Below are 27,856 nucleotides of genomic sequence, written 5' to 3'. Positions count from 1 at the left end.
TCTATATCATTTTGTTAGAGAAGTACGGATGGACATCCGTTCATCTTCCGAGAAACTATTGCTCATTTTTTTGGGGCGTTCTTAATCTTTTTTTTTTTTTTTTTTTAATAATCCTGAATTTTTTATTTTCAAATAATTATATAGGGGATCCCTAAAATCCTTCTTTTATCTAAATACAATTTCATAAAATTTAGTCAGATATTAGGTGCCAAGATACCGAGGTGAGAGTTTTCAAATATCACACCCTGCTAACCACATTTTCTACTATATATATATATAGTTTTTAAAAAACGTTGTTCACCACCTTAACCATTGATTAGTGTAGTAGTAGTTTTCCCGTTTTTTTGGTTTAGTTTAATTTTCCTTCTGTAGTGTAAATATATTTGTAGATTACAGATTTTTTGAGACAATTTCGTAGTGAATAGTAGTGATCTCTTATTAATTTTCATTTTTTTCAATTTCCTCTAAAATATTGCATGCTGTAAGAAAATATAATAATGATGATTTAGTAGTTAGTAGTTTCCCTTTTTATCTCTAAAGTGTAAGTACTTCCTTTCTTTTTTGGTGTTATCCAGAATATCCCCGTATTAACCCGTATTATTTTGTTTACTTAGTCAACATATTTAGATTCAAGCCCTGGTTTATATTTCGGGATTGCTTAGTAAATACTGTTTGCAGCCTCTGAGAACAATTCCACATCCATCTATAAGTTTGATCTGTCCGAGCTATTTTTAGAGAGCTACCAGCACTTAAATCCTGTAACAGTTTTGCTCCCCCCCCCCCAAAAAACCCTCTATGGGGCTCCTCCAGATCCTTGTAAAAAGGGAGTTGTGCCCAAAGAAGGTTTTAGGTAACATGTAAAATGATAAATGGTTTCTTTTAGGGCACTTAATTGCATATTTTTGGGAAAGTCCTTGGATAAGAAGAATTTACCTCCATTTATGGGGATAGATAGATAGATTAAACTAGGGCGGCCCCTTTGGATCTATTGTGGGCTCCCCTCACTCTAAAGTTCACCCTCCAGACCTGTCCTTTTGATCAGACTCTTAATTCTGGAGAGCGCGGCTCCTTGGGTAAAGCTCACCCAGGCCTTGGTTTTTCCTCCCCCCAAGGAGTAACATCCTTAGCCCCAGACAAACCCCCTCACACTGACACAACACGTGTATTGCTCCGTTTCCTCCTCCACTTCCTGACAGAAAACCTACAGAGGCTATCATCTGCTAGGCCACCATGCGATGCATGTGTTTTCTGAGCCTTCAGTGGCCACAGTTAATAGGGCCTACAATCATCCTTATAGCCCCACGCGGCCTTTGACAGATTAATTCTGCAGTCAGCCTTGGCGAATAGCCTTTAATAAACTCCTTCGCCTGTCTCTCTGCCCAGTGGTAGCAAGCTATCACTCCTGAGACCTACTCTGCACCCATAACTTAATTGGTCGCAGTCTTAACACACTTCGAAACCTTCAAAACAGGGCTACGGGCCAACGAAGTGTCCCGCAGAGCCTTCACGGGCAAATAAATCTGCCGCTTCGTTCCCCCTTATGTCCTGAATGGCCAGGTACCCAGACCAGAAAGACCTTAATTTGGTCAATAATTTCCTTCAGCGCACCCAGACAGTCCCAAACTAGTTTTGAGTTAACCTGGTAGGAACTAATTGCCCGATCAAACCCATAAAACTCCCTTTTTCATCTCTCCTCTTTTTTCTATGATCCCAACGTAAACCAGGACTTGCCAATATATCTTTAGGAAGTCGTAGATTACTCTTACCACCAACTTCTGTAGCGTTTTCTTATGCCAGTCTTTCTTCTTAACTTCTTGTGTTTGCCTCTGTGTTCGACCCTTAGTGACTATTGTGTACAGATACCCAGCTATGTCTAAATTTTGGTTCTTCCTGTGTTTAAGTATCCCGATTTTTTGTCAACCCTCAACCTCCCTCCAAAAACAATGTTCACCCTCACCTCTCGTAAAAAAACCATTTTCCTATATGTATATAATTTTAAAAAACAATAATATATACATAAACAAATTTTAAAAAACACAACTTCTCTTTCACCAGATCTTTTCAGCTTATTTGCACCTCTACTTTTTTTTTTATTTTGGTTTTCTTCAAATCGATTAATTTGATTTTGATGTACAATTTAAAAAAATAAATAAATAAATCGATTTATATTTACTATTTTATGTACAAAATATTATGTTTGCCAATTTTTATTTTTTATTTAATTTGTGCAGAAAAACATTTTACATGAGCACAACGCTGTACAATATTTGCTTATTTCAACTAATTTTAAGTTGGTATTGTGATAAGTATTTTTTTTCTTTATCGATTATCAGTCCCATGCCAACTGGATAATGAATAATGAGTCAGCTGTATTGAATGTTTAAAAGTTTAAAAGATTCATACTGTAATCGTTTTATATTATAAGGGAGAACAGCAGAATTTAAAGAAATATTTTTAGTAAAACTTCTTTTTAAAAAGAGTGTACACAGTTAAAAAAAATAACCCTAGGACTCCTTATATTATTGTGGTTCTAGATTTAAACAAAAAAATACAGGAGAAAATCTTTTTAATTTTAATAATTTTAAGGGATATAACTAACCCTAGACTACAATGCTGCAACATTCTTATACTCTATAGAAGTGATGGTGAACCTATGACCCGCGCAAGCTTTTTCACTGACCCACAGTTGCTAGGCAACCATTTGTTTTGTTTTACGCGTGTTGATTTAGATTTTTCTAATTGTGGTGGATAATTTATATTCTATCTGTATTTTTTTTGTTTTCAATCACGCATTGACACAAAAGCAATTTAAAATGCTATCTATAACCTTTAGTTTGTGATCATTACAGTTCTAAAAAAGGCAAATGACGACAAAAATGCTACTTGTAGTATTTGAAATAAAGTCAAAAAGTGTTTAAAAAAATATCAAATAAAATGTTGTAATTTTACTCATATTTTGTTTGTTACCAAAAAAAAAATCGTTAACCCAAAGCAAATAACCATATTTAGAATTTTTCTTCAGATAAAACACACTTTTGTTCAGGTTATGTTTGTAAAAAGAGAGACTTCCATAGCCACTTGTTTCGTCCCAGTTTTACCCAGTTAAGCCAACTGAATTTTTAAAGATGTTTATTTTTGAAAATTTTTAAACTTAACTCTTGTGTGCAAATGGGTGCATTACTGACCCAAGAGCTAGTACTAAAAAAAAAAAAATGAACAAAATTTGACCAACGTCTCAAAAAGGTTCGCCACACCTGCTCAACAGGATCGCACGGTGCTCAACTTCTATCTGTATTTATTAGAAAGAAACTTAAGATTTACTGTTGTCGCATCTTTTTTGGTTACTGAAAGTTATTTGTTTTTTTTTTTTACTGCCGATCTTTCTACCTGGCTTTCGAGGGTCATCTGCTGGGCTCTGTCACCAAATTAATGTAAATAATTATCTTTTTCTATAAAATATGTTCCTCAGCCCTGAAGTTGACCTAGTTGCTGAGTTCCGAAAGGTTGGCCTTAAATACAATTGCTTTAAAAAAAACACTGAAATTGCCAACAATCATTCTTCTCTCAAAAAAAATGATGAAATTTTGCCTAATTTCGCCTGCATTAATGAAATTGCTAAAAAAAACATTCAATACAGTTGAAAGACATAATTTTAATTAAGATTTTCTTTCGAGAAAATGCCTGAACAATTTATAATATTTTAAAAAAGTAATTTTAAAAACTAAGTGAGGTCGAATGAAGTCGACTTCTATTCAATAATCTGTCAAGCAATCTTTTTTTCTTTTGCGATTGATTTGAGGCATTTCTAAAATAGTCGAAACAAACAAAACAAAAATTGCAAAATTAATATATTTCTTGATAAAAGTAAAAAATTAATCTTAAATAATGTTGTTACAGAAAAAGGGAATTGTGGACTGGTCGAAGAAAGACGAAGAAAAGAAAAAGGTAGAAGCCGCCTAAATAAATCGATAAAATTTACCACTGATAACTATTATTATATACATAATATTTACGTATATACGTAAATGTACATTGAACTGCTCTGGAGAATACAAGTCATCCAAGTGTTTAAAATAAAATAAAAAAAAGTAACTATGCGAGCAAAAACAAAGATGAAGCAAGAAGATAGCTAAAATTTATCGAATTCAACAAAAAAATAATAATAAATACAGGTTATGTAAAGTATTTGTAAATTGTCACAACCCCATGATGTTAACAATGTCACCCATATTTTGTTTAATGTCTTTTCTTTTTTCTCCTTACATCTGCAAGCAAAAGTGAATGTTTATTACAAAATAAATGAAAATTACACCTGCATCAAATATTTGTTTTGTCCAATATTCTTTCCTTTGTGGCATGAAAATATATGTACGTTTTGGATTTAAATAAAGGTTGTTATAATAATCATTTTATTATTATACATTACCAAATAATATTTTATTAATATAAAATACTTTAATTTTTATTAATCTATGAAACCTCCCATATTTATGTGATTGTAATTAAAAAAAAGGAAGGTAATTATAACCTAAAATAAATATACTGTCGTCTTCTGTGTGATGTTTATTTAAACCTGCAGTTACCTTTTTGTCCGTTTCGATTTATGTTGTACTTTTTTTGTTTCCTCTCTTCAGGTTTATTATTTTTTGGATTGTTTGTTTTGTTTTATTTTATTTTATAGATTAGACTTTTCTGTGAGCTCGCTACACCATTCTTGTCACATTCCTTATTCTATTCATCAACAGCCGTGTATATTAGTATATATGACTTTACAATATAACTTAAATAATCGATAGGTAATAATCGATATGCTGTTTATTTAGCCTCTGTTTTCCAATTGGAGATATCGTGATTCAAATGTAGCTGCCGGTCCTAGAATTTTACAGCTCATTTACCTAGTGAAATTTCTTAGTTTGGAAACTGATTAGAGGCACTTGAAAACGTTAAAAATGTGTTATGATTAGAGTCAACCTATTTCTAGAAATAATACCTTCAATGAAAGCTCGTACCGGGTAATTTGTTTTAATCTTTACGGAAGAGATTTTTATTTTTTAATATGATTTTCACGAAAAAAAGTTACAACAGTTTTTCTTAAAAAAAAAAGTCATTTTTTCATTAATACACGGAAACCCTTCATTTTCATTTAAAATTCCAGCCCGAAAAACTGGGGGATGTATTAGAGACCTAAAGATTTTGTGAAGATAATATTCTTTCGTGAATGTTTAATTGTACTTGTGTATTCCCCTGTGTAAATAAACGTAATGAAATGCGTTTGCATTGATAAGATGTTAATGAATGGTTTAGCTGCTGCACACCCTTGTGTTTTGTCAATGGCCTATTTAATGCAGAAGTAATTGCAGTATCGCATATATCAGGTAAGTGAATGCAATGATCATATTTTTTACAAGAAAAAAAAAAATAGTTTTAAGATGTTTTAAAATCAAAACTAAGAGGTAATTTCCAAATTTTGAATCTCATCCAAGAGTCAGATTAGATTAAGAGTACGCAAAGGGGTAGACCGGACTGACTACGCCACAGCGACAAAGGAAATCTCTTGGCTGGCTTACGCAGTTCCTTCAGTCATATCATTTGATTATGTTTGAGAGTCTGGAGAGGGGCTCCCAACTTTCAGCCATTCAAGTACTTAACCTCATATTCCCGTAAACAAATTGAGGCTATCCCATGTCAAATATATGTGCGTTTCCTCAATCTGAATACTCATTAGAAAGGCTTGGAAAAATCTAAATGGCCATATTGGGCAATACGAGATCACGCGCAGTCAGATTCTTAGGCGAATTACCACCTTTACAGCAGATCGAACCAATTCTTCTGGGATTTTGACGTCCTTGAGGGTGTCCCAGTCTAACAACACTCAACAGTGGCACCCCAACTTTTAGAAAATTTAATAAAAAAATCAAATTTTCTTAGCAAACTAGTTAACCCATTATCTCCTACTTACCAATCTTGTGACTAATCGGTGCCGCTCCTTTTTCCAATTTTCTGAATGTCTTGGTTTGGCTGCCAGTATCTTTAGAATACCAAAATTGTTCCACACTAACCGGGAGTTCAACGCGTAGGATTAGTTAGCCTCCTAGTACATAAGTCTAAGGACATATTTTGCTCATTTTACAAAAATATTACATAATTATGTTAAAAAAATCAAAAAACTGAAATAAGTCTTTCCGCCTGTTTGTAAGAAAAGTGCTTCAGTAAAGCATATTTCATTTATGTAAATTTGATGTAAACGTTTTTGCTCAAATAAGAAAAACGAGTCATTCTAGACTAAAAATTTACAATAAAATGGGTGCTGCCCAAATAGATTGTTGCCAGCATACCAATCAATCAATAACGATATAGATTCATTAAAAATAGGAACTATTCAGAATGAATAAAATAGAAATTTATTGTGCGATCTATAATTTCAGATAGACTTCCTTGCTTTCAAAATGAACTTAAATTAAGTTCGAAACGTTTCATGTTATGTACAATAATTTATGAGGCTGTACTTACGGCTAAATTTTGCATTACTTTAAAACGAACATCCAATTTCAAAATTTTGATAGCTAAAAAATTTGTATTCGTGTCAATAAACATTGCAGCAAGAAGAAAGTAATCAAGATGAGGAAGAAGAAGATGTAGAACCAAGCAAAGGTTCTAGCAGACCAGTGACTCCAAGTCAAGAAGGTGATCTCCGTTCTGAAGTGAGTGAACTTCCTCATGATGAAGCTCCTCCCCAGGAATCTGAAGTTCCACCAGAACCAGAAGTTCCGCCACCACCTCCAAAGACAGAAGATGGTAAGAAATTATCCATTATTGGAAAATAGGTACTACTGTTTCTGTTATTTATTAAATATCTGCTTTATTTATTTTTTTTTTTTTCTTTAACAGATCTATGGTTATTCTTAAGAGAAGCGGTTACCGCCGCAAATCCTTTGAGTGTTGACGAATTAGTTCACAAACTCCTAGATACAGTTAGTGCGGTACCACAAGATTTCCTGGAGCCAGTAGTAGAGGCTTCTATAAAGAGATCTCAGAGCATGGATCTGTCTAATATAGGTAGGTTTAATTTTTTTAAAACATAGTTACTTGTACTAAGTCAAAGTGATATATTTAAATTGTTGATCACTGATCCACACTGAAGCCAATAATATTATTTGCTTGAATGTGTTGTAACTTTGATAGTTTTCTAGTCCTTAGTAAATTAATGGACCAATTTGTGAATTTTTCTTAACTTTGAAACAATTAAGCATAATTTTTTTTTTTTCTTAATTTATTATTATTTTTAAGTATGTTGCTGTTCATTGACTCAGTATTTTTATTGTTTTATTTATTTGTTCATATGTTCCAAGAAACCTTTTGTTTTTTCAAAAAATAGAAGGTTTCGAAAAAAACCTCTTGCCTCAAATGATTTTGGTACAGGCAAAAACAAAAATAGCGCACAAAGCAATCTGGTTTTATTGGCACAATACAAAAATATTTAATAAATAACTATTTAATACAAACAAAAATGTAATATCTCATTAACTTGTCCAAAACATTATTTATAATTATTTATTGTTTTAAGAAATCGCAATTGATCTGGCTTTATATTCATGCTTACATAGATTTTTCGCAAACTGGAACTGTGCTAACGTTTGGATAATACTTTCGCAGCCCATATGTTCATCGAGAGGCAGAAAATTGTCATATTTATTTACTGGCTAAAATTGTTACAGAATCACTACCTGGCGACACTCCAGCTGGAGAAGGAAAAGAAGCTGCTGGAGAAGCAGGCGCAGAAGGTGAGATTTTAAATGTTTTATCTAATTACTATACTACTATAGTAGTAGTATAGTACCCTGCGGTTTATTAGTGATGTCAGAATTTTGCACTGCTATAGGCATCCACTCTACAAACTCTTTAGCCTCTTTAATTATTTGACTTTAGGTAAGCCAGCTGAAGGTGAAGCTAAACCAACTGAAGGTGAAACCAAACCTGCAGAAGGTGAAGCTAAGCCAGCTGAAGGTGAAGCAAAACCTGCGGAAGGTGAAGCCAAACCTCCTGCCGAAGGTGAAGCTAAGCCAGCTGAAGGTGAAGCTAAGCCAGCTGAAGGTGAAGCTAAGCCAGCTGAAGGTGAAGCTAAACCTGCAGAAGGTGAAGCTAAACCTGCAGAAGGTGAAGCAAAATCTGCAGAAGCAACTCCGGCTGCTGAAGCCGCTCCTGCGGAAACTCCAGTTCCAGCTGCACCACCAGCTGAAACTCCAGTAGTACCACCACCGGCTGAAGCACCGCCCACACAACCGCCAGTAGTCCAAGGTGTGTATCCTATTTCAGTTCCTTTCAATTCAGTCGCATGTTTTACTTTTATTTTCACTACATTTAATTTTTAAAAAAAAAAAAATAAAAAAAACTAATGTTACAGCCGCTGCTTGAAGAATTAAAAAAAAAGTAATTGAAGCTTGAAGAAAAGGGTGAAAAGTTTGGGAAAAACTTCATATTTAATTTTCAAAATACAATTTTATTCGCATAATAAACACAGAAATTATGATTTTCCAAGAATTGTTTTCTTGTGTGAAAACGCAAATTTAAATTATTGAATTATATATATTTATATTTTTTAATCTCAATCAAAATTTTCTCTGTATCTGTAAATAAAGTGCATTTCATAAGAATTACTGATTTCTTTGTTCCATACCATTGAATATCCTTCTTCCATTCTTGTTTATACAGCTTCTGCTCTTGCCTCCATTTGATTCCACCAGATGATTTATCGAGGAGGCATTACAGATAGAAGCTTCTAGAACATCTCATTAACACGTTTATTAAATAGTATTAAAATAATAGTGGTATTTGTAAATATTAACTTTTTGTTTGTGTTGTTAACTGTCAAAATAAACTGCTGTGTTAATCATATACTGTATTAAGAGCCCTAAACTGATTCATCACTGCTAAATTGAAAAAAAAAAAAATCTAAACTCTGAAATATTTGAGAAAATGTCAGGAAATATTTTAAACAAGTACTATTTTTATAAACAAGAATTCTTATAGTTTGTATTTATTCCAAATTACAATTTCACTCACAACTGCAGTGTTGAAAAAGAAAAGAATGTGAATAAACCTTAACAACTCTTTTTTTGGGGGGGGGAAGTGCAATTTGTAACCTTTGACTTCCTTATTTTAAGACAATCTACTTAAAAAATTGATTACTGGCACATCTAAAAGAGTTTTCAATGAATTAAACCTACTTGATAAATTAACACTGTTGAGTGCACCTGAACACGTTTTCTTGCAAAACAAACGTAATTTCTCGTACGAAGATAAAAGGAATCCTGGAAAATGATATACCGTTAGAAAGTACCACATTAGACAAGGAAACTTTTACTAAAAAGTGGCCAGCACCTAGGTCTGATAATGATCCCCATAAGGGCCGAATGAGTTTTCTTCAAAAATTTCGATTACTTTTATTTTCCCAGTATCCAGGAGGAAGATTGAGGCTGTTTGGAGAATAACTTATGCTTTAAAATGGTATCAATTTTTAGAAAATGTATCTGTCTTTCTAACCGTGTCATCAGAATCGAATTCAGACTAAAACTTTCTGAGTAATAACATTTTTATTGGAAAAAAGTAATGATTTTAGAAAAAAAAAAAAAAATTAAAATGTCGTCACTCAAGTGAACAGTGGAAAATATGAAGTTGGCCAATACGTCATTGAACTCCATTTTAGATGTACTACACACAGTAGGCCCTATGGACAATACTTACTGGTTCACCCTGTATAGAAACGTGAAATTAGTCAACTTGTTCCTTTAAGTTTACAAAAATGGCCAAATAGTTGTACTAGACCATTACTGTTACGGAATATTAAGGACGTTTTCAATTTTTCATCAATTTACAAGTAAGATTTCCATAATCAATGGTAACCATAATTTAAATTTACAATTGTAAGTGTACGAATCCTTTCAAATTAGAATCCTTTACAAATTATTAAACGTATCTGACCCACAACCTATTATAGTTTTAGCTTCAACCGATAGATAGCATTTCACGAGCCAAGCCGATTACAGTCTGAAGTTGTGTTATAATGCAGGTTATAAACTATAGTGGAAGTGTTCCTATCTCACAGATTGAAGGTTAACTTGTTTTAGTTGACTAAATTACATTTTATTAGTATAATATTAAAGTTCATTTTATTAGTTTAAAAGTGATCAAAAAGTGCTAATGAATTATTTCTTGAAGAAACCTCACATATAGTGAGGCCCATGTTTTTATTCCGTTACTATGGAGATGATGGTTTGATGTATACGTATAAATCTGTCTGCAGTTTAAAACAATTTCTTCAAAAAGGGTAATAATTTCTTTACAAATTATTACTTTGTTCTCTTTACCTGACTTAGTTAAAGATGTTTCAGTAAAAGGGCAAAAATATAATCTGAAAATTCTCTACTTATTTTTATTAATATTACATATTACTTTTACTGCTCAGAACAATTTACAAGGGGTATTTTTGATTAATGTATGCAAAGTACCAGTGAAAATACGATAGGGTGTTGTTGACTGCTCTTTTTCATACAGAAAATCCATCATTTTGTTAGTTAATACCCATAAAGATCCGTTTTTATCAATTCTAATGTCTGCCGGATAAGACAATGGTTCATTAAATTCATTTATAATTCCTTGATTTTGTGGATTTATATTGTCACCTCTGAAAAATAAATTTTCTTTAACGTTAAGGAATTCTGAAGTTTGGATATCTTATTTCAAATAAGAAAAGATATTTTTACCTAAAAGAATTCCAACATGCGATACCATTTTTGATCACAGTTGTATAAAAGAGTGTTCCAGTATTCTGATCAAAGATGCTGGCACTAGATTGCATATTGTCTCCTCTGTTGCCAAGTAAATATGTATGCTTGTAACATTCAGCCGGCATGGATTTATTTTGTAATATACGCGTAGATATTCTGTACACTAAAATACCGGCCAGTGGTTGAAAAAACAATTCCCGATGTCCTTCTTGGTTTGGCATACTCAATGCCATTCCTAGCACGCCATCATTCAGTTGGTATAAATTACCAGTGCTTGTCCTAAAACTGCCCCAGATAGGTTCAAATGAAAAATAATTATTACTAATTTTGTGTGATTCATTCGTATACCATCTGTAAACAAGCAATCCATGTTGGGTGTCAGCTAAATAGGCAAAAGCGTTTTCACAATTCCCTGGAGTCACGTCTACAACTATATTTCGAAATTTTGAATCTCTGTAAAATTGTTCATCTACAAGTATATACTTTCGTACAAGTGATCTATCAATTAGATTGTAGACAAATAAACTTGGCAAATTCTCTTCACGATTTGTGTTCAGTTCATCTGATAAACCTGAATCTATTGCCCAAAGTCTGTTGCACACATCTACTCTTAAACTATGGACGGATGTCATACCTTGTTTTTTGGCAGTATTATTAAAATAGTTTGCTTCCCAGGATGGATAAGGTTTTAATATTGGTGATTTCATCGGGTCTGAAAAACATTAAAAAATTAAATATTTCAAATACATATTTTTATACATTCGCCTGTATTCTATGGACAAACGAAAATACATTTGGTATGCATCGCTTGATTCATTAAAGAATTCAGAATTGACATTTCTAGTCTCCACAACTGTGCTCATAGTATTTAGTCAATTTTAGTCTATTACAAAAAACGCTGGCTCATAATGGAGAAATAATTAATATGCTAAATTCAGCAATTATGGTTGTCTACAACACCCTTTAAAAAAACTGCATCAACTAAGGTATAAATCGCTTCAAACAGAGCAGATGATGTATTCATCTTGTATGATGAATGCTGTTTTATTAAGCGATTCGCCAATCACTGTTTTGCGAAAACCCTGGGTAAAATGTTTTCTCACTTCCAAATAAAACCTTCTGTGGAAATATTGTTACTTTACAGAAGCACTGTAGATCTTTAAGGTCTCACTGTATCCTGACATGAATCCTATAGGTAGATAATCAATCCATATGATCGTGGATCCAAAGCTACTAAGTCTTCCTTGCAGGAAGATAGCTGTAATCGTCTTTTAGAATGTTCTGAAATCCATTTTGGGATGGAATATTGATGCACAGAATATGCAAGTATAAGTAGAGTATGTTGGCCTCTTATAAACTTAAGAGAATGGCCAAATCCCTGGTTAGAAAAAAGAAATGGACCTTATTGAAGTACAAGTTTGGAATCTGTTTTTTACAAGTAACTATTCTTTCCATGAATTAGGATAAGCCCGGATAAGATAAGTCAGTGCATGCTGGTTTGTTTCCAAACAGAATCCCCGTCACTGTTAAGGAAGAAATCTTTATCTAGATCTAAGTAAGGGGAAGGAAGAATCTCTATACATCTCGAACATTTCTTAATTCAGGTTAAGAAACCTGAGAACGTATTGTCGGGACATGGACGAGAAAATGTGTGCTATATAATTCATCTCTGCGGAATAGTCTTTTAGCAGCTTATGAACTACCTTATTACTAGCGTTTACAGTATTACCTGAAATATTGATGTAGTTCAACGTAGACGGCACTCCAGGTTTCATCCTAGGAACTGCAAGATATAAGAAGTCACCCCATAGGTCTATACTTGATATAAAACTGTTGCCAGGTTTGTATAAACCCTCTGCTTCGGCCTTAGCCCTTTCTTCCAGAGATGGAAATTCATAATCAATTATTTCCCAACTGTATTTCTCTTTAAATCTATTATCGGCTGCATTCTTGCTCATTAAAACGTAAGTAAGAAGGAATAATCCTTTAAAAGGGGGAAAATAATTAAAATATTACTTACGTAATTTTGTAAAAAATGTAAAACATATATAATAAATTAAATATATTACCTAAAACTCTCATGTTAAAATGCAGGAGATGTTTATGCTACAATTTTGTTTAAAAAAGTGTTAACACTGAAATGTTGATGTTTCTATTATAGTTTTCCTGTAGTTACGTTTCCGTTTTAAAATTGATTAATTATAACCTTTCAGTTGATACTTTGTTTGAGTCAACAATAGTGGAATTGTACTCGTAAAATTATTATTGTTTGTTAACTATTTATTTATATATTTTTTCCAGACAATGAATGTTGTGAAAAAGAATGAATTCCTGGTTGAAAATGAGGAGCACAATTTTCAAGATTGGACAGTACGTTATAAAAGCAGCCATATATTACCATCAAAGTGTACAGAGAAATGTGAAAACGATGAATTCTGTTCATATTGCATGTAAATTAAGTTTTTTTTTATTTCTATTTAGAAATTTATAATAAATTATACTGTAAATAAGATGTTAACAGTTCTTTTTTCTGTAGTTTCTTGAGTTTTGGACAGTTTATAAAGAAAAAATGGTTTACATCTTCTTTTCGAACTATATTTATTTCACTTCAGAGGTAAACAAGCAAAAAAGAGAGTTTTGGTTGTTTACAAATTCACTATGGAGACTTAAGACATGGTTCACAATTCGATTTAAAAATAATTTTTGCAATATATTTGCACATAGATACTAATCAAAAATCTAAGGTAAATCGATACTAGAAATACACATATATAACATTAGCATACACCTAAACAATAACACCAAAAAAAAAATGTCAATGAGATTTAAAAAACATTAACAATTTTTTAATTAATTTTCATAGTTTTTATTATTTTAATATTATTTGGAACCAAAATTATGATTAATGTGAGAGCCCATGATTAATTTGTTAACACCTAGATCTCACGTTAATGTTAATGTTGTCCTGAAGATGAACTAAATATAATTCGAAACGTTGGTGTAAAGATTTTTTTTATATTTATAATTGGACCAAAGCATTAGATTGTCTTGAAACAGTAAACTGTATATGTTTTGCTGAAATAGAGAAATTTAAATACTCGATACTTAATAAATCGATTTAAATATTGAAATTGAACTATGCGATTAAAATGCTTTTCGTATTCTTTAAGATTTTTTTTTTTTTTTTTGGCACATCAACTGCCAAGAATTATTAGCAGTTTTTGTACATTGTTTTATCATTATTAAATTTAGGAGAGAATTTATTTAAATTAACAAAAACAAAGATGTTTTATCCATACATCAGAAATATACTTAGTTTACCTGTTTCATTGTGGTTACATCAATGTTAACTCTGAAGTGATTATATGTGGTAATCTTAAAAAAAAAAAAAACTTAAATTTTTTGTTTTCTTTCAGATATGAAAAAGAATTACATATTCCACATCTACCAGAGATGGTATTTCCAAACAATAGTCTAGAAATTGTACATAAAAGTGGTTGCAGTATTGAATTTAATGCGTTGGATGCATTGAAATTAGTGAAAAATGAAAATCAAAGTGTAAAAATTGCTTGTTCAGAAAGCTGGAAAAAAGCTAGGTGAAAAATTAATAATATATTTTCTCTTTGTGTCACAGTGTATTTTCAGTTTGAAAAATAGTTCAGTATGGCATAAAAAGTAAGGTTATGATTTCACATAACTTGTAAAGCTAACTCCATGGCTAAGTAAAGTACAACTTGATTCTTTTAATAATCGACCCAAGGACAACACCGTTGATCACTTTCGTGTCTGCACTTGATGGCATATAATTAAAACTAAATAGTGATAAATATGATTTCTAGCTAGTGTTGCTAAGTCTCGTGTTTTGTGAGATAATGGAATGAAATTCTCTTTATTTTTTTTACGGATTCCCAGTTGTGAGGTAATCAGTTTCTTCATGATCAGCGATTGAAGAACTTAGGCTATTTCCTTCTAAACTATTGATCAGTCTAATGTCAATCTGGAATCCTGGATTTTAGATATTTTTATCATAAGCCAGATATTTTGATGTTTTTTTTTAAACCAGAGAAGCTTTTTCTAACCATAATCATGCATTTAAATTTTTGGTAATAATACTTTTTCTCTAAAATTTTTCAGACAAGAATCAGGTTTAGTCAACAAAACGATTGGTGATTTTGATTGGACGTTCAAGACTAACTATATTGGTACTTATAAAGATTGGGGTACCCGTGAACTTACCGATCTAACAATAGATAAAAATAAATTGATGCAAAGAGAAAAGATTTTATTGTATAGAAAGTTGATTTTATTTGAAGATGAACTTCATGATAATGGCACGTCTTTTTGTTCAGTCCGAATTGTAAGTTGTTTATTTTCTTTTAATTTAGCATAGATTTATTTATTAAAATGTATAGTACAGGAATTTCATATGTAAAGATATGGGGGATTTGAATATAACATTGTGAGATGAATAAGACAATCATCTCAGAAATCGGCGCTGTACTAGAGCACTCGGTTTGACTGAGTCAGGCAATAGATACATTTACTAGATAAGGTCTAATGAGAGAATTGAACAGTATTTAGTTAGTATATAAGTCAACAAATTGCTCGAGTATTATAAAAAATAAATACTACAAGTGATTAACAAGGTTTTGGCATTAATTTATAATTATATACTTACAGTGCCGAACAGAAGTCTGCATACACCCGGAAAAATTGTCTTTTATCTCGGTGGGAAAGGATATCTCGCGTGGCTTCTTTGAATAATGTTTGCAATGTTATGATATGAAAATCCTTGATTATTTAATTTAACTATTAATCTGCGTTCTGACACAGGAATTTCCTTTCTTTGGTGAACCATTTTAAATAATAATAAATTCTTAACTAACTCAGATCCGCCTATATTCACGTTTCAACTAAAATTAATAAATTTGTAAATATTAAGATTTACCCTAACAAGTAAGTATTATTACAATATTGAATTTATCAATTCTGTATGTGGACTTTTGTTCAGGCCTGAACTCCGATCTTTTTATTTATATGCAATAGGAGATGGCAGAGGTCTTTTCATCTCTCAAATATATATGTATTTAGTAACAATAATTACAACTTTTTTTTGCGTTTATTGTGCTACAATCAGCGCGTTAGCGCTATAAATAACAATGATACAATGGAGCAATAAATGATAAGGTAACGAGTGGAGAATTTACCCAGTGGTAACACTCCAAAACATTAGATTGTTAGTACCACTCTCTTCAATGGAGAGATCACGAGGCCACACTGTCTCTTAAGGCGGCTTGTCCGCGGGTTATCAGGAAGAGTTCTAGAAGAAAGATTTTGGAGCTTGAGGATTTATATGAGATTGCAGGCTGAAGTGGAGTTTTCTGTACACGTGTTTTCAGCGACTTGGGTGACAAAAGGAATGGTAAGGTCACAGTGTGTATATTCCAGGTTGGGAGACATAAAATGGAGCGTTTACAAATAGTTTGAAGTATTTTAGATTGAAAAGATTGAATCTTTAGGAGATTGGAGCGTTTGGTTGAACCCCACAGCTCTATTCCATATGCCCAGATGGGTTTCAAAATAGAAGTATAAATTAAATGTTTAACTTTTTGCGGCTAGGTGGGTTAAAAACTGTCCCACCTTTTGCTGAGCTTTTGCTGCATGGTGGGATATATTTTAACCCACCTCGAAAAGTTAAAGTTATTCATACATACAGCTTAATAAGTTATTTATAGTTTTTCATTTAGTTGGCAGTGCTATGCACCAATGGTAAATGCGTAAATAAGTGAAAAACAAAATGTATATCAATTATAAACTTGACCGATAGTAAAAAATGGTGGCACCGCATACTGTTCTATTATTTGGATGCAGCTGTTGTTAAATCATATTTGTTTATAAAAAATTGGGTCAAAACTTGGAACTTAAACATTTCAAGGAACAGTGCGCTGAAGGACAGTGCTGTACTGTCTGCAAAGTTCCCGCTTTGTTTTGGTAAAAAGTTGTGTTTGAACGAACATCATATAAAGCATTAGTTGCATAGTGGTATTATACAATACCAGTGTCCCACACTAAAAAAGGACTATTGAAATGGTATTAATTTTTTCTTTTCTTTTTTTCGTATTTCGAGAGTAATGGCTATTTGAGAGGGATGATTACATATGGAAAATAATGGAAATGAATGTTTATTTCCATTTTTTGTATAATAAAAGAAATTCTGTGCAACTAGGGCTTTTATTTTCTTTAAAATCGTGCGCCTCAAAGAGTTAAACCACATTTTTTACTCTAATAATTCTTTATTTTGAAAATTCCCGAAATATTGTGGTGTACTTTTGTTCGGCACTGTATATTTGTTCTCTGAAATTAAGCTTTCCGATCAAATGGGTTACTAGGCTATTATTTTTAACAGCACATCGTACTTTTTTTTTTATTTTAAATAAGGTTTGCACATCATTTACTAGAGTTTATTACTGTATCATTGTCTGGACAACATTCTTAAGAGTTAAGGAGGAGTAATTACTTAAAAGAGAAGTAATATCAACGTGTATGTAAACCCAAGAAAAGAGGAGATAGCTTTCAACGTTAACCTCAGAACGTTAATGAATAGAAGAAATGTGTTAGTAGACCCGAAATGAGGGCTCGGCCAGTCATCTAATTGGCTTAACTTTTTAGTTATATGTAAATCATTCTTATTTACATCTTGAACCTTATCTGTTGAACTTAAAACAAATTAAGAAATCAATGTCAGAGTGGCTGGACGTTTGAAGCTTACCTACAAGAATACTGAAGCTTTGACCAAAGTCTGTGTTAATAAATTATAATTATAGTTTTTAAAAAATATGTAAACATTTTATTTATTTATTTTTTTCAGAGAGTTATGCCATCTAGTTTTTTTATACTATTACGTTATTTCTTAAGAGTGGACGGTGTAATTGTTAGCGTTAATGATGCTAGAATCTATCATGAGTTCAGTAATGACTATGTGATTGTGGAGTCGTCGCAAAGAGAAGGGAAATTACAGGAATTACAGGTTAGTCTGGACCATTGGTTACTAAGTAGTACATTTATTTATTTCATGTAGTGGATTATTTATGTTCGGCAGAATTTTGTCGATAAAAAAAAAAAAACTCGTAATTTTTTGACATCGTTTCAACAGATATATTTATTCTATGGAGCGTTTTTGTGTGAGTTTGTTAATAAACTATTTTGAAAAAAATAATATTATACATATAATATATACAGTAGTATTGTAATTCACGACCAACTCTAAATAACGCCCTAAGGAAGACAAAAGTAAAGTAATCGCCTATTTTTTCTGACGGGGCTTGACATCCAATTACCAATTAGGTGTAGTGGACGGAGGCGACTAGCAAGCATACTTTACTGTAAATTTCTTTTGTTAACCATTAAATAAAGTCCAAGGCATAGACCGGGAGTCGAACCCAGTACCACAATACATATTAGTTTGCAGGTCTCGCTTCTAACCGCTCGGCTACCGTGGCGCTCCTAAGAAAGACAATAAATCTGTCAAAACGGCACCAAAATTACAAGTTCTTTTATTGAACAAATCTTAAAAAACATAATCCAGAATATACAATATTTTTACGATCAGGAAGAAACAATTACAAAATAAAAAAATCTGGATTATTTATTGCATTTGGGCGTTAAAGATACAGAACACCTTATACACCAAGTGGTAGTACTTATTTAAAGGGCCTTCATTAAAACCTTTTATCAATGTAACAGCAGGGATTTTGGGGGATAAACCGGTTCCCTCAGGATGTCCCGATACTTCTTGTGTGTTTAAAAAATAAAATCTGAATAAAATGAATTTGCTTCATAATAGATACCATATCCTCTTCCTTGGAGCGTAAACAGTACTGTTCGGGTGTCTTTCTCGATGTGGCTCAGGCCTTTGATCGGGTCTGGCACTCGGGCTTACTGCACAAACTTAAAAATCATCTTCCTTTCACCTACTATCTGATCTTAAAATCTTACTTAACCGATCGGTACTGCCGCGTTCGTCAAGGGCAGGCCCTCTCATCCTTTATACCCATAAAAGCTGGAGTCCCTCAAGGAAGCATTCTAGGCCCTTTCCTTTTTCAAATATATATTGCTGACTTACCTCTTTCCCAAAATACAATAGTTTCAACATTCGCTGACGATACTGCTGTTCTTACATCCCACTCCGATCCGGTACAAGCAAGTCAGAACATTCAAATCCATTTAAATCTTCTCGAAACCTGGTTCCGAAAATGGAAAATGAAAATTAATGAACAAAAATCTGTGCACATTACGTTTACTTTACGAAAATCTGCAAGTCCACCAGTTCAACTGAACGGTGTAACGATTCCTCCAGCTGACGTAGTACGATACCTAGGACTGTACATTGACAAGAGACTCACCTGGAACCCACATACTCGACTGAAACGACAAGACGTGAACAGACGCTACAAGCTACTTACTAGACTACTTGACCGCAGATCCAAACTCGACTTGAATCACAAACTGACAATTTACAAGACACTGTTAAGACCCATATGGACATACGGAGCAGAAGTGTGGGGCTCAACCAAACCTTCTAACTCCAAACGCCTGCAGACACTACAGTCTAAAATCCTACGGAAAATCCTGAATGCTCCATTCTACATCTCTAACCTTACAATACACACTGACCTTCTCATCCCTTTCGTCACTGACCTAATAAAGTCTCGCTACCGCAAATTTCACAGCCTCCTAGCTCTCCATCCTAATCCTCTTGTCCAACAACTCTCCTCTCCTCACCTTCACGACAATCCTCCTCGTCGCTTAAAGCGAAAATGGCCTAGAGATCTGTTGTGATTAATCATTGTGAAAGAGTTTCACCAGTGGGTGATTGCTCTAACCATGTCATTACAAGAGAACTTAACCAGTAAGATCAAATTTACCTGATGCAACAATTGTTGCAGTTGTAAATATACAAATAAAGTGAAAAAAAAAAAAAGTAAAGGTACCGTTATGTACTGTAATATTTATTTTTTGGTTTTTTGAGATTAAAACTTGACGCAGTTTTAAAATTTCTACATTTTATTTAAATTTCACATTTATAAAGCTGCTTATATGGATAATGAATGAACAAAGCAAAAAGTGAAATAAAAACTTCGTTTATTCCAGTAAAGCACCATTGTTTTGTTGTTGTTATAAAATAATACGACACAACTGTTGGAATTCAAACATTTTTTTGTACAGCATGAAACAACTTGTAAGACAGGCTTCTTATTTTGAAGTAACGAGAGAACAGCGTCCGAAGTCTGGCAGAGCTCTGGACGCCAGTAACCTCAGCTGTTGTTGACTTGCTTTAAATTCAAAAAAAACTGAAATACTTTTTTTTTCTATATAATTATTGTAAATGTTATTACAGATTCCTTTGGCATTGATGAACGATCCTGATGAAGTCGCTAATTTGATACCATTAATCGAGATGAAATGTGAAAAGTTATCCCTTCCAACTTAATTTTTGTAAATAAATGGAAATATATATATATATTTTTTTTTTCTTCCACAATAAAATTAAAAATTTCTTATAATTTAAATTATAAATGTAAATTAAACATTTTGATTTTTTTTTTTGTTTTTAGGCTTTTCAAGTCTGATTCTATCCTGCTGTATATTTGCATGTAATGTTTTCAGTTTGAAACATCGATACTGGTCTCTAATTGAATATCAGGGCTTTCATGCCCGGATAACACTTGGAACACAAAACACTCTTTAAAAGTTAACACTACAGTATTAATATTATTAACCCAAAGTTAGTAACTGTGAAGAACGATTTAGATGGAATATATTCTCAGAAAACCTCTACGAGGGTCGTTTGAAAAGTCCGTGCAAAGTCAGAGAGATAGCACCACTGGCGCGTATCGAGGTTATGTTTAGTTAGTAGCATCTCTTGGAAGAACACACACCAAGTTTCAGCCAGATCGGTCTATTTCTTTGTGTTTGGCATTCGTTTGAATCGAGGAAGTCGAGTGATTTTCAAAAAATGGACGAAAAAGAATTTCGTGTGTTGATTAAACACTACTTTATGAAAGGCAAAACGCCTCAGGAGACTAAAGTGAAGCTTGATAAACATTATGGTGACTCTGCACCTTCGATTAGAACAGTTTATAAGTGGTTTCAAAATTTTTGGAGTGGCCATATGGGCACAAGTGACGCTGAACGTTCTGGACGCCCTGTTGAGGTTACTACACCAGAAATCATTGATAAAATCCATGATATGGTGATGGATGACAGAAGAGTGAAGGTGCGTGAGATTGCTAGTGTTGTGGGCATCTCGAATGAACGGGTACATAATATTTTGCATCAACATTTGGACATGAAAAAAGCTATCCGCAAGATGGATGCCGCGATTGCTCACGCTTGACCAAAAACGAAATCGTGTGAAGTGTTGCAAGGACGGTTTGCAGCTGTTCCAGAAGAATCCGCAGGACTTTAAGCGTCGTTTCGTCACTGTGGATGAAACATGGATACTCCTGAGACCAAAGAACAATCTAAACAATGGGTTACCAAGGGGGAATCTGCGCCAAAAAAGGTGAAGACCGTTCCTTCGGCCGGAAAGATTATGGCGACTGTCTTTTGGGATTCGCAAGGAATAATCCTCATCGACTATCTGGAAAAGGGTAAAACTAATACAGGTGCATATTATTCATCGTTATTGGACCGTTTGAAAACCGAGCTGCAAGAAAAACGCCCACGATTGGCCCACAAAAAAGTCCTTTTCCATCACGACAACGCACCAGCTCACACCTCAGCAGTTGTGGTCGCAAAATTAATGGAAATAGGGTTCCAACTCGTTTCACATCCCCCCCTATTCTCCAGACTTGGCTCCCTCGGACTACTATTTGTTCCCCAATATGAAGAAATGGCTGGCGGGAAAAAGATTTTATTCAAACGAGGAAGTGATTGCAGAAACGAATGGCTGTTTTTCAGACTTGACAAATCTTATTATTCGGAAGGGATCAACAAACTAGAGCAGCGTTGGACGAAGTGTATAAGCCTAAAAGGAGACTATGTTGAAAAATAAAAAAGGTTTACCCCAAAAAATTAAGTAGTTTTTATTTTTGCACGGACTTTTCAAACGACCCTCGTAGTTCTAGTTCATTATAACATTCGCGCTCAATACGGAAAATAAAATCAAAATATAAGGTTATAACTTCGATTTTGAGATATATTCTCAAAAAAAAAAATCGATAAAAACTCGATATTGCAAATTTGATCATATTTTTTTTAACCTAGTAAGATAAATTGATGTGTTTATAATTTGAAGCCTACCCACTTTCCTTTCGTAGCTGCCCTTAAAACGAATTTTCTTTGAAAAATTATACAAATGTATTAATGTGTTTTCCCAGTTTAAAGAAAATCGTAAGAATGTTTTTTTTGCTTCCTTTTTTTTTAAAATTATTTTTCAGGAATTTACCTTTAAATTGAGCTTTGAGTTGTTTTACAGAAATGTCACCTTTTTTTCAACCCAGGGACCTTAAAACAGTTTCCATGTTTTTTTTACAATTTCCGTCGTATATTAAGAAATATTTTAAGCAAAAGTGGTGAGGGGGGAATTCTTTTTTTTTTATCTTCAAGAATTATGTTTACATTGTTATAACAATTGTAATATTTATTACAATTATAATGTTTACGTATAACCATTTAATATGTCAAATGTTTTGTCAGTAATCTTGTCGTTTTGTTAAACTTAATGGGATATTGTTTCAGGTGAAGGATATTCAGTGTTGTTCTCCTCGTCAGTCAGTTCTGATAAATTCGTTTCATCTGGTATCTCTTCTTGCGTTATTTCTAATGCGCTTGTTATTCTTTGGGGGGGTGCCGAGGCAGTTCCACTCATTAATGACTCTGGAAAAAAAAAAACTCTAAATTTATAAATCTTTTCTGTAATATATTGCTATTTCCTTTTTCTAAAGATTAGCTCAGCCCAAAAACGAAATATCACAGGAAACTTAATTGTTTTTTTTTATCATGTTTGGTCGAGACCAAGGATCATCCCCTAAATTTCACTATATTTTCGAAAATGTGATGGATTCAGTGTTTTTCAAGAAGTAGTTTGCATAAAAATAGATGTTTATTTAAAAATGCCGTGGTAAGTTATCAGAATTTCATATTTTAATCTTTTGAGTAAGGTTATACGAAGGTGTAATGGTTACAAAGTTGTTCGTCTAAGAATTTTAATTTTACTTGTTTCTAAATTCTTTAAATCTAACAATTTCGCAATTTATATGAAATTAGCATTCATATTTCGTAAAAAAAAGACGTGCTTTTTAAGAAAATTAGACAAGAATGATCCACCATACAAATTTTTCAAGGGTGCTCCCTCCTGTACTTCTGGTAATTATAACTATCAAAATCAATGTCTAGCAAAAAACGTAAAACTTACCAACTGTTTTCTTGCGTAAAGATTTTTTCCCGGACCCATTTTCTGGATCAAAGTAAATGCTCACACTAACTAATGGTTCCTTTTCTTTAGCTATCACTGTGAAATCTTTTTCATCTTTTGTCAACCATGCTTTCACAATTTTAGTCCGTTTTTTTACAACCATTTCTTCTTTTAGTTTAGCTGTAGCCTCTAAAGCCAGTACACATTCATCGTTCATTCGTAGACCATCTTCGGTAAACCAAGAATTTTTTATTAATTCAGAAACTTCAATTCTTTTACGAAAATCTGGTTCTAATAGATTTGTAACTAGATTTTTTGCTGTAGTAGATAATACTGGTTCAACTTTGGAACGGAATTTCCATTTTTTCCCTATCTGTTGTTTATATAACGCTTTAACATTTGCATCATGAAACGGCATACATTTATTTAACATTATATATAGTACAATACCAAGTGACCAAATATCTGAACATTTCGGAAAATAGGATCTTCCGCGTAAAATCTCTGGCGATGCGTAGGCTAATGAACCACAATAAGTGGTACTGAGTATGTTTTTACCGTTAGCGTCGGCCACATATCTAGCAAAACCAAAATCAGCTAGTTTAACATTGTAATTGCGTGTTATCAGAATGTTCTCACATTTTATATCACGATGTGCAATATTTAAAAAATGTAGATAGTAAATGGCGCAGGACAGCTGATGGAACCATACTTTGCACATTTTTTCTGGTAGTTCACCTTTTGCTACCACGTAGTCAAGTAGATCTCCCATTTCAGCGTATCTGCAATTTTTTTTGATAGATATCATTTCTTTTCATTATTTTAATCTTTAAAAAAAAAGGCGTGTTTGAATTATGTTTCAAAAGAATATTTTAAGGAAGATAAGAAAAAACAATTTCTAGCTAAGTTTTATTTAAAAGCTCGACACCAAAAGGCAATAATCTATGATTTTATAATTGACTTTTTCACTTTAGACATTTTATAAAACGTATACAAGTCTATTTAAGCATAAATTACCTAATGTCGGCGATATATTTTAGGTACAAAATTTGATCTAATTACTACGATGTTCAGAAAAATTAGTTGGAGACTTCTGAGAGGGAGGTAATGATATGGTTTCCTCTGAAGCACCATTTTAGGATAATATACTGTACTATAATCTTATATATTGTTGTTGAGGATTATACATGTTGCTCAAGTTCGAGTTGAATGAACATTTCACAATCGTAAGTATTACTTTGCGGAATGAATGATTTGTTGTATTGGCACCAGTGTTGGTCTACAATTTTTATTTGAGAAATGTTTTTTTCTCAGAACGATTCGATTAAGTGATTCGATTCGTATGATTCAATTTAAAGTATCTTTTTCCAGTAAGAAGATTTATTGTTCTGTTTGTTTCTTATATTAATAGAGAAAAATTCTTAAAAAACGTGAGATATCATTTTAGTCAAGGGATAATTTTTTAAAATTCTCACGATTTTTTGTGAAATTTCCTATGTAGATACAAAAAAAGAAAATTTTATTTGTATAATGTTTAAGGTAAACACTGCATTTTGGAGATTTTGAGTGAGTTAATGTGTTTACTAAAAGTCACATCATCACTGTTTCTTCTTGTTCTGTGTTGTTCGCGTGCTTAAAAGCTCTAATGTTGGTCTGTGTTATATTGTTGTAAAGTCTAATTTATTTCCTTTGATTTAAAACTTTAATTAACCACACTACTTTATAAAACTATGAAATCGAACATTTTTACAATTCATCCATTTTATTGCATTAAGCTAATTTACGATTAATACGACTTAATGCTAAATTTAAAAAAAAAAAAACAAATTTCTCTTACCTCATGAAGATCAGATAGTTAAACGTTTTGTGGTATATAGTGTACACATGAACTATGTAAGGATGGGTAATTTTACTGAGAATATCAATTTCTCTGGGTAGAAACTTTACAATAAATTCTCTGGGCGCCATTTTCGTATTGATTATTTTGCATGCTAAATTCGTTTCCGGTTTTCCTTCTTTTCTTAGTGTAGCAAGATACACTTTTGCGTATGATCCTTCCCCTTCAGCCATAAAGAACAAAACAAAGTTTAAGTTTGGCATAATCAAGTACTTGGTGAATAATGATTTAGTTGATTAAAGAATATAAATATACTGTATTTGTGTGAGTATATAATGTAACATATATGAAATTTTGGACAAATCGTTGGGGAAGATCTCAATTCTATCAAGTGATAAGACTGTACATTATAATGGCAATGGTACGTTAGAGGAATGTTTACCCTCGCCCATTTTCTGAAGGAGCCTCTTTAGTGGCATTTTCTACAAACAAAATATATTTCAAATTGAAAGTTGTACACGTTAACGATGATTTATTAAAGATCAATACTTGTTCATAGTAAATTTTCGTCATTAATTAAACAGGAAATTGTGGTGAATTATCTAAAGTTATCAGTGATTGGTAGATTGAAATGTTGGACACTAGTAATGGTGAGTTTAAACGATTACAGTATAATACTTTTCTGAGTCAATTAATGTAAATAATTAACGAAAAGAATATAATGTGTCCATTAAAATTGAAGAAAATTAAAGAAACATTTTTTTAAATTTTAAAATTGGGATTAATACAGTAAAATAGAGTACTAAAAAGTTGGCAATACTTTCTGTATTTCGATATAGAGCAAATATCGATATTAGTCCATTACTATTTAATCATGGCAGAGTGTAGTAGAAGTTTGACATCTCACTATAAGCTAATTGAAATGGACATAAAATTACGGCTAATCTTTAGAATAGCGCCCCAGAGGCGTGGCCTGTTTATTTTTAGGGGGTGGAAAGTACAGCGCACCTACCGGGGAAAATTAAAACTACCTCCCGCCAATGTGCGGATGGTGCGAATTTCGTAGCGCTTATGTTTAGCGCGCATGCGCAGTACACATACTGCATAGCAACTGCTTCCTGTTTAATGTATTAATAGTTCCCGCGAGTGTTCTGTATGTGACCGGAGGTGCCGTTTTTTTGTAACTTTATCAGTATGAGCGTTTTAAATTTGCGGGTTGTTTTAAATTAAAGCATGATTGTAGTGTGAGTAAGAATGGAGTTCGACAAGTATACCCTCCTCTGGAAAAGGACTCCACAGAATAAGGTAGTTTCTTTTTTGTTGTTCTGTGTAATTATTGTAATGAATGGTGTGACACAAATTAAAAAATTGAGGGTGATTAGGTAGGTTAGGAGGGGGGTATGGGGGCGAAGCCCCCCAAAAAGAAAAAATCAGGGGGTGTGGGGGGCGAAGCCCCCCATTAAGAAATAAATAAAGAATTCGAAGTTATTCTAATTCGCTGTTACCATATAACCCGCTAGATTTAAGTGTAAATATAAAATAAAGAAATAGTTTTATATTTATATTTGAATATGGCGGGTTCTATAGTAACAGCGAATCAGAATCACTTCGAATTAGGCCACGCCTCTGGGGAGCTATTCTAAAGATTTACCTAATACTTTTCTGAGTCAATTAATGTAAATAATTAACGAAAAGAATATAATGTGTCAATTAAAATTGAAGAAAATTAAAGAAACATTTTTTTAAATTTTAAAATTGGGATTAATACAGTAAAATAGAGTACTAAAAAGTTGGCAATACTTTCTGTATTTCGATATAGAGCAAATATCGATATTAGTCCATTACTATTTAATCATCTCAGAGTGTAGTAGAAGTTTGACATCTCACTATAAGCTAATTGAAATGGACATAAAATTACTAACAACATAATGGAGTTATGACGTTGACACCTACCTAGCTTACGATTGAATGTATAGCCACGATCCTTCAGTAGAACTTCTTCAGATTTTGACAGATAGTTGAGCTCGTTTTTAGCTTCACTTACGTCAACGTCACTCATATTTTTCGTAACATAATGTTCTGTTCTTTGGTTTATTCTATGGAGAAGTTTGGTTTTAAAAATTGGCATTAAATTTTTTTAAAAAAAAGTAAAATGGTGTCTATGTTATATGTGTAGGATTTAAAATCTTTGAATTTTCTACCATCATAACGTCTAATTTATGGATATTGTACCAATTACTAATTAACATTTTTTTTTTTTTATTGTGTTAGTGCGTTTCTATGGAAATTGCTGGTGTATGTGTTTTTCCCCTCTTAAAATAAATTTAAGTAAATATAACTTAGAACCTTATTTAACTTTCTATTGTCCTTCTCAGTTATATGTGAGACATTTCTTTAACCTGTACGTGAACCAAATATTTATCCAAAAGTGGAGTACTGTAATATTTAAAGTTTTGAACATTTTTTATCGTTTGTAGACTTGAAACTGGGCAGGTTATATAAATTGATTCAATAATCGACCTCCCAGACACACTACTATCCTTATTGTGGCAGCCCCCTTTTGGTAATTTGAACACAGAACGAGTAAAATTTTTAACTAGTTTTTCTGACTCAGAAGACATGGAATTTTCTGTCTTTACTGGTAGGCTTTGACGAAGCTATTCATTGGATGAGAATTTTCCTGGTTAAATAAATTATGAAGTGAAGCAGAAATTAAATTTTGACAGCTTTATTGGAGTATCCTACTAGCAAAAAAATTCACATTTTTCTTGAATGTCCCCCTCCCCCCAAAAAAATGGGAAATTGGAACAAAGATAC

The 27,856-nt window shown here is 32.7% G+C and overlaps 4 protein-coding genes and 1 long non-coding RNA gene across 7 annotated transcripts in view; 2 read left to right on the top strand and 3 right to left on the bottom strand.

The window, feature by feature from the left end:
• wupA (troponin wings up A) overlaps positions 1–8,547 on the top strand; it is a 43,681-nt gene extending 35,134 nt beyond the window's left edge. For 2 of the 3 annotated variants that reach the window (XM_074143837.1, XM_074143836.1), the window contains exon 8: positions 3,898–4,553. In XM_074143837.1, the coding sequence (XP_073999938.1) occupies positions 3,898–3,960 (63 nt within the window). In that variant the 3' untranslated portion in view covers positions 3,961–4,553. Of the gene's footprint in view, positions 1–3,897; positions 4,554–6,623; positions 6,796–6,888; positions 7,057–7,715; positions 7,782–7,926; positions 8,296–8,401 lie in introns of those variants that run through there. The other variant, XM_074143840.1, reaches the window with a different exon arrangement.
• Positions 3,963–6,627, bottom strand: LOC141462189 (uncharacterized). Its single transcript, XR_012463140.1, has 2 exons — positions 5,960–6,627; positions 3,963–4,872 (listed from the first exon to the last, which is right to left on the bottom strand). It is a non-coding gene; the product is annotated as an uncharacterized lncRNA (long non-coding RNA).
• A 1,496-nt stretch (positions 8,548–10,043) lies between the features above and the next one.
• LOC141462187 (TIP41-like protein) lies at positions 10,044–20,304 on the top strand. Its single transcript, XM_074143835.1, has 6 exons — positions 10,044–10,324; positions 13,086–13,234; positions 14,201–14,380; positions 14,919–15,141; positions 17,653–17,811; positions 20,182–20,304. The coding sequence occupies exons 2-6, from the start codon at positions 13,089–13,091 to the stop codon at positions 20,272–20,274; spliced, it is 801 nt and encodes a 266-aa protein (XP_073999936.1). The 5' UTR covers positions 10,044–10,324; positions 13,086–13,088; the 3' UTR covers positions 20,275–20,304.
• LOC141462186 (protein yellow-like) lies at positions 10,369–13,091 on the bottom strand. The gene is made up of 4 exons (XM_074143834.1): positions 12,854–13,091; positions 12,514–12,768; positions 10,761–11,496; positions 10,369–10,681 (listed from the first exon to the last, which is right to left on the bottom strand). Exons 1-4 carry the CDS (start codon positions 12,864–12,866, stop codon positions 10,459–10,461), a joined length of 1,227 nt encoding a protein of 408 aa, XP_073999935.1. The 5' UTR covers positions 12,867–13,091; the 3' UTR covers positions 10,369–10,458.
• Positions 20,305–22,422: 2,118 nt separating the features above from the next.
• Positions 22,423–27,837, bottom strand: LOC141462222 (testis-specific serine/threonine-protein kinase 6-like). The gene is made up of 4 exons (XM_074143903.1): positions 26,993–27,837; positions 25,040–25,262; positions 23,203–23,984; positions 22,423–22,664 (listed from the first exon to the last, which is right to left on the bottom strand). Exons 1-4 carry the CDS (start codon positions 27,165–27,167, stop codon positions 22,507–22,509), a joined length of 1,338 nt encoding a protein of 445 aa, XP_074000004.1. The 5' UTR covers positions 27,168–27,837; the 3' UTR covers positions 22,423–22,506.
• Positions 27,838–27,856: the final 19 nt, after the last annotated feature.

The sequence above is a fragment of the Rhodnius prolixus genome, unplaced genomic scaffold (assembly GCF_049639745.1).
Source record: "Rhodnius prolixus isolate KJV_2025 unplaced genomic scaffold, Rpr scaffold_18, whole genome shotgun sequence".
NCBI classification, from domain to species: Eukaryota; Metazoa; Arthropoda; class Insecta; order Hemiptera; family Reduviidae; genus Rhodnius; species Rhodnius prolixus.
Note: the sequence above shows the minus strand (reverse complement) of the source record. Positions and strands in the feature narration are given on the sequence as shown.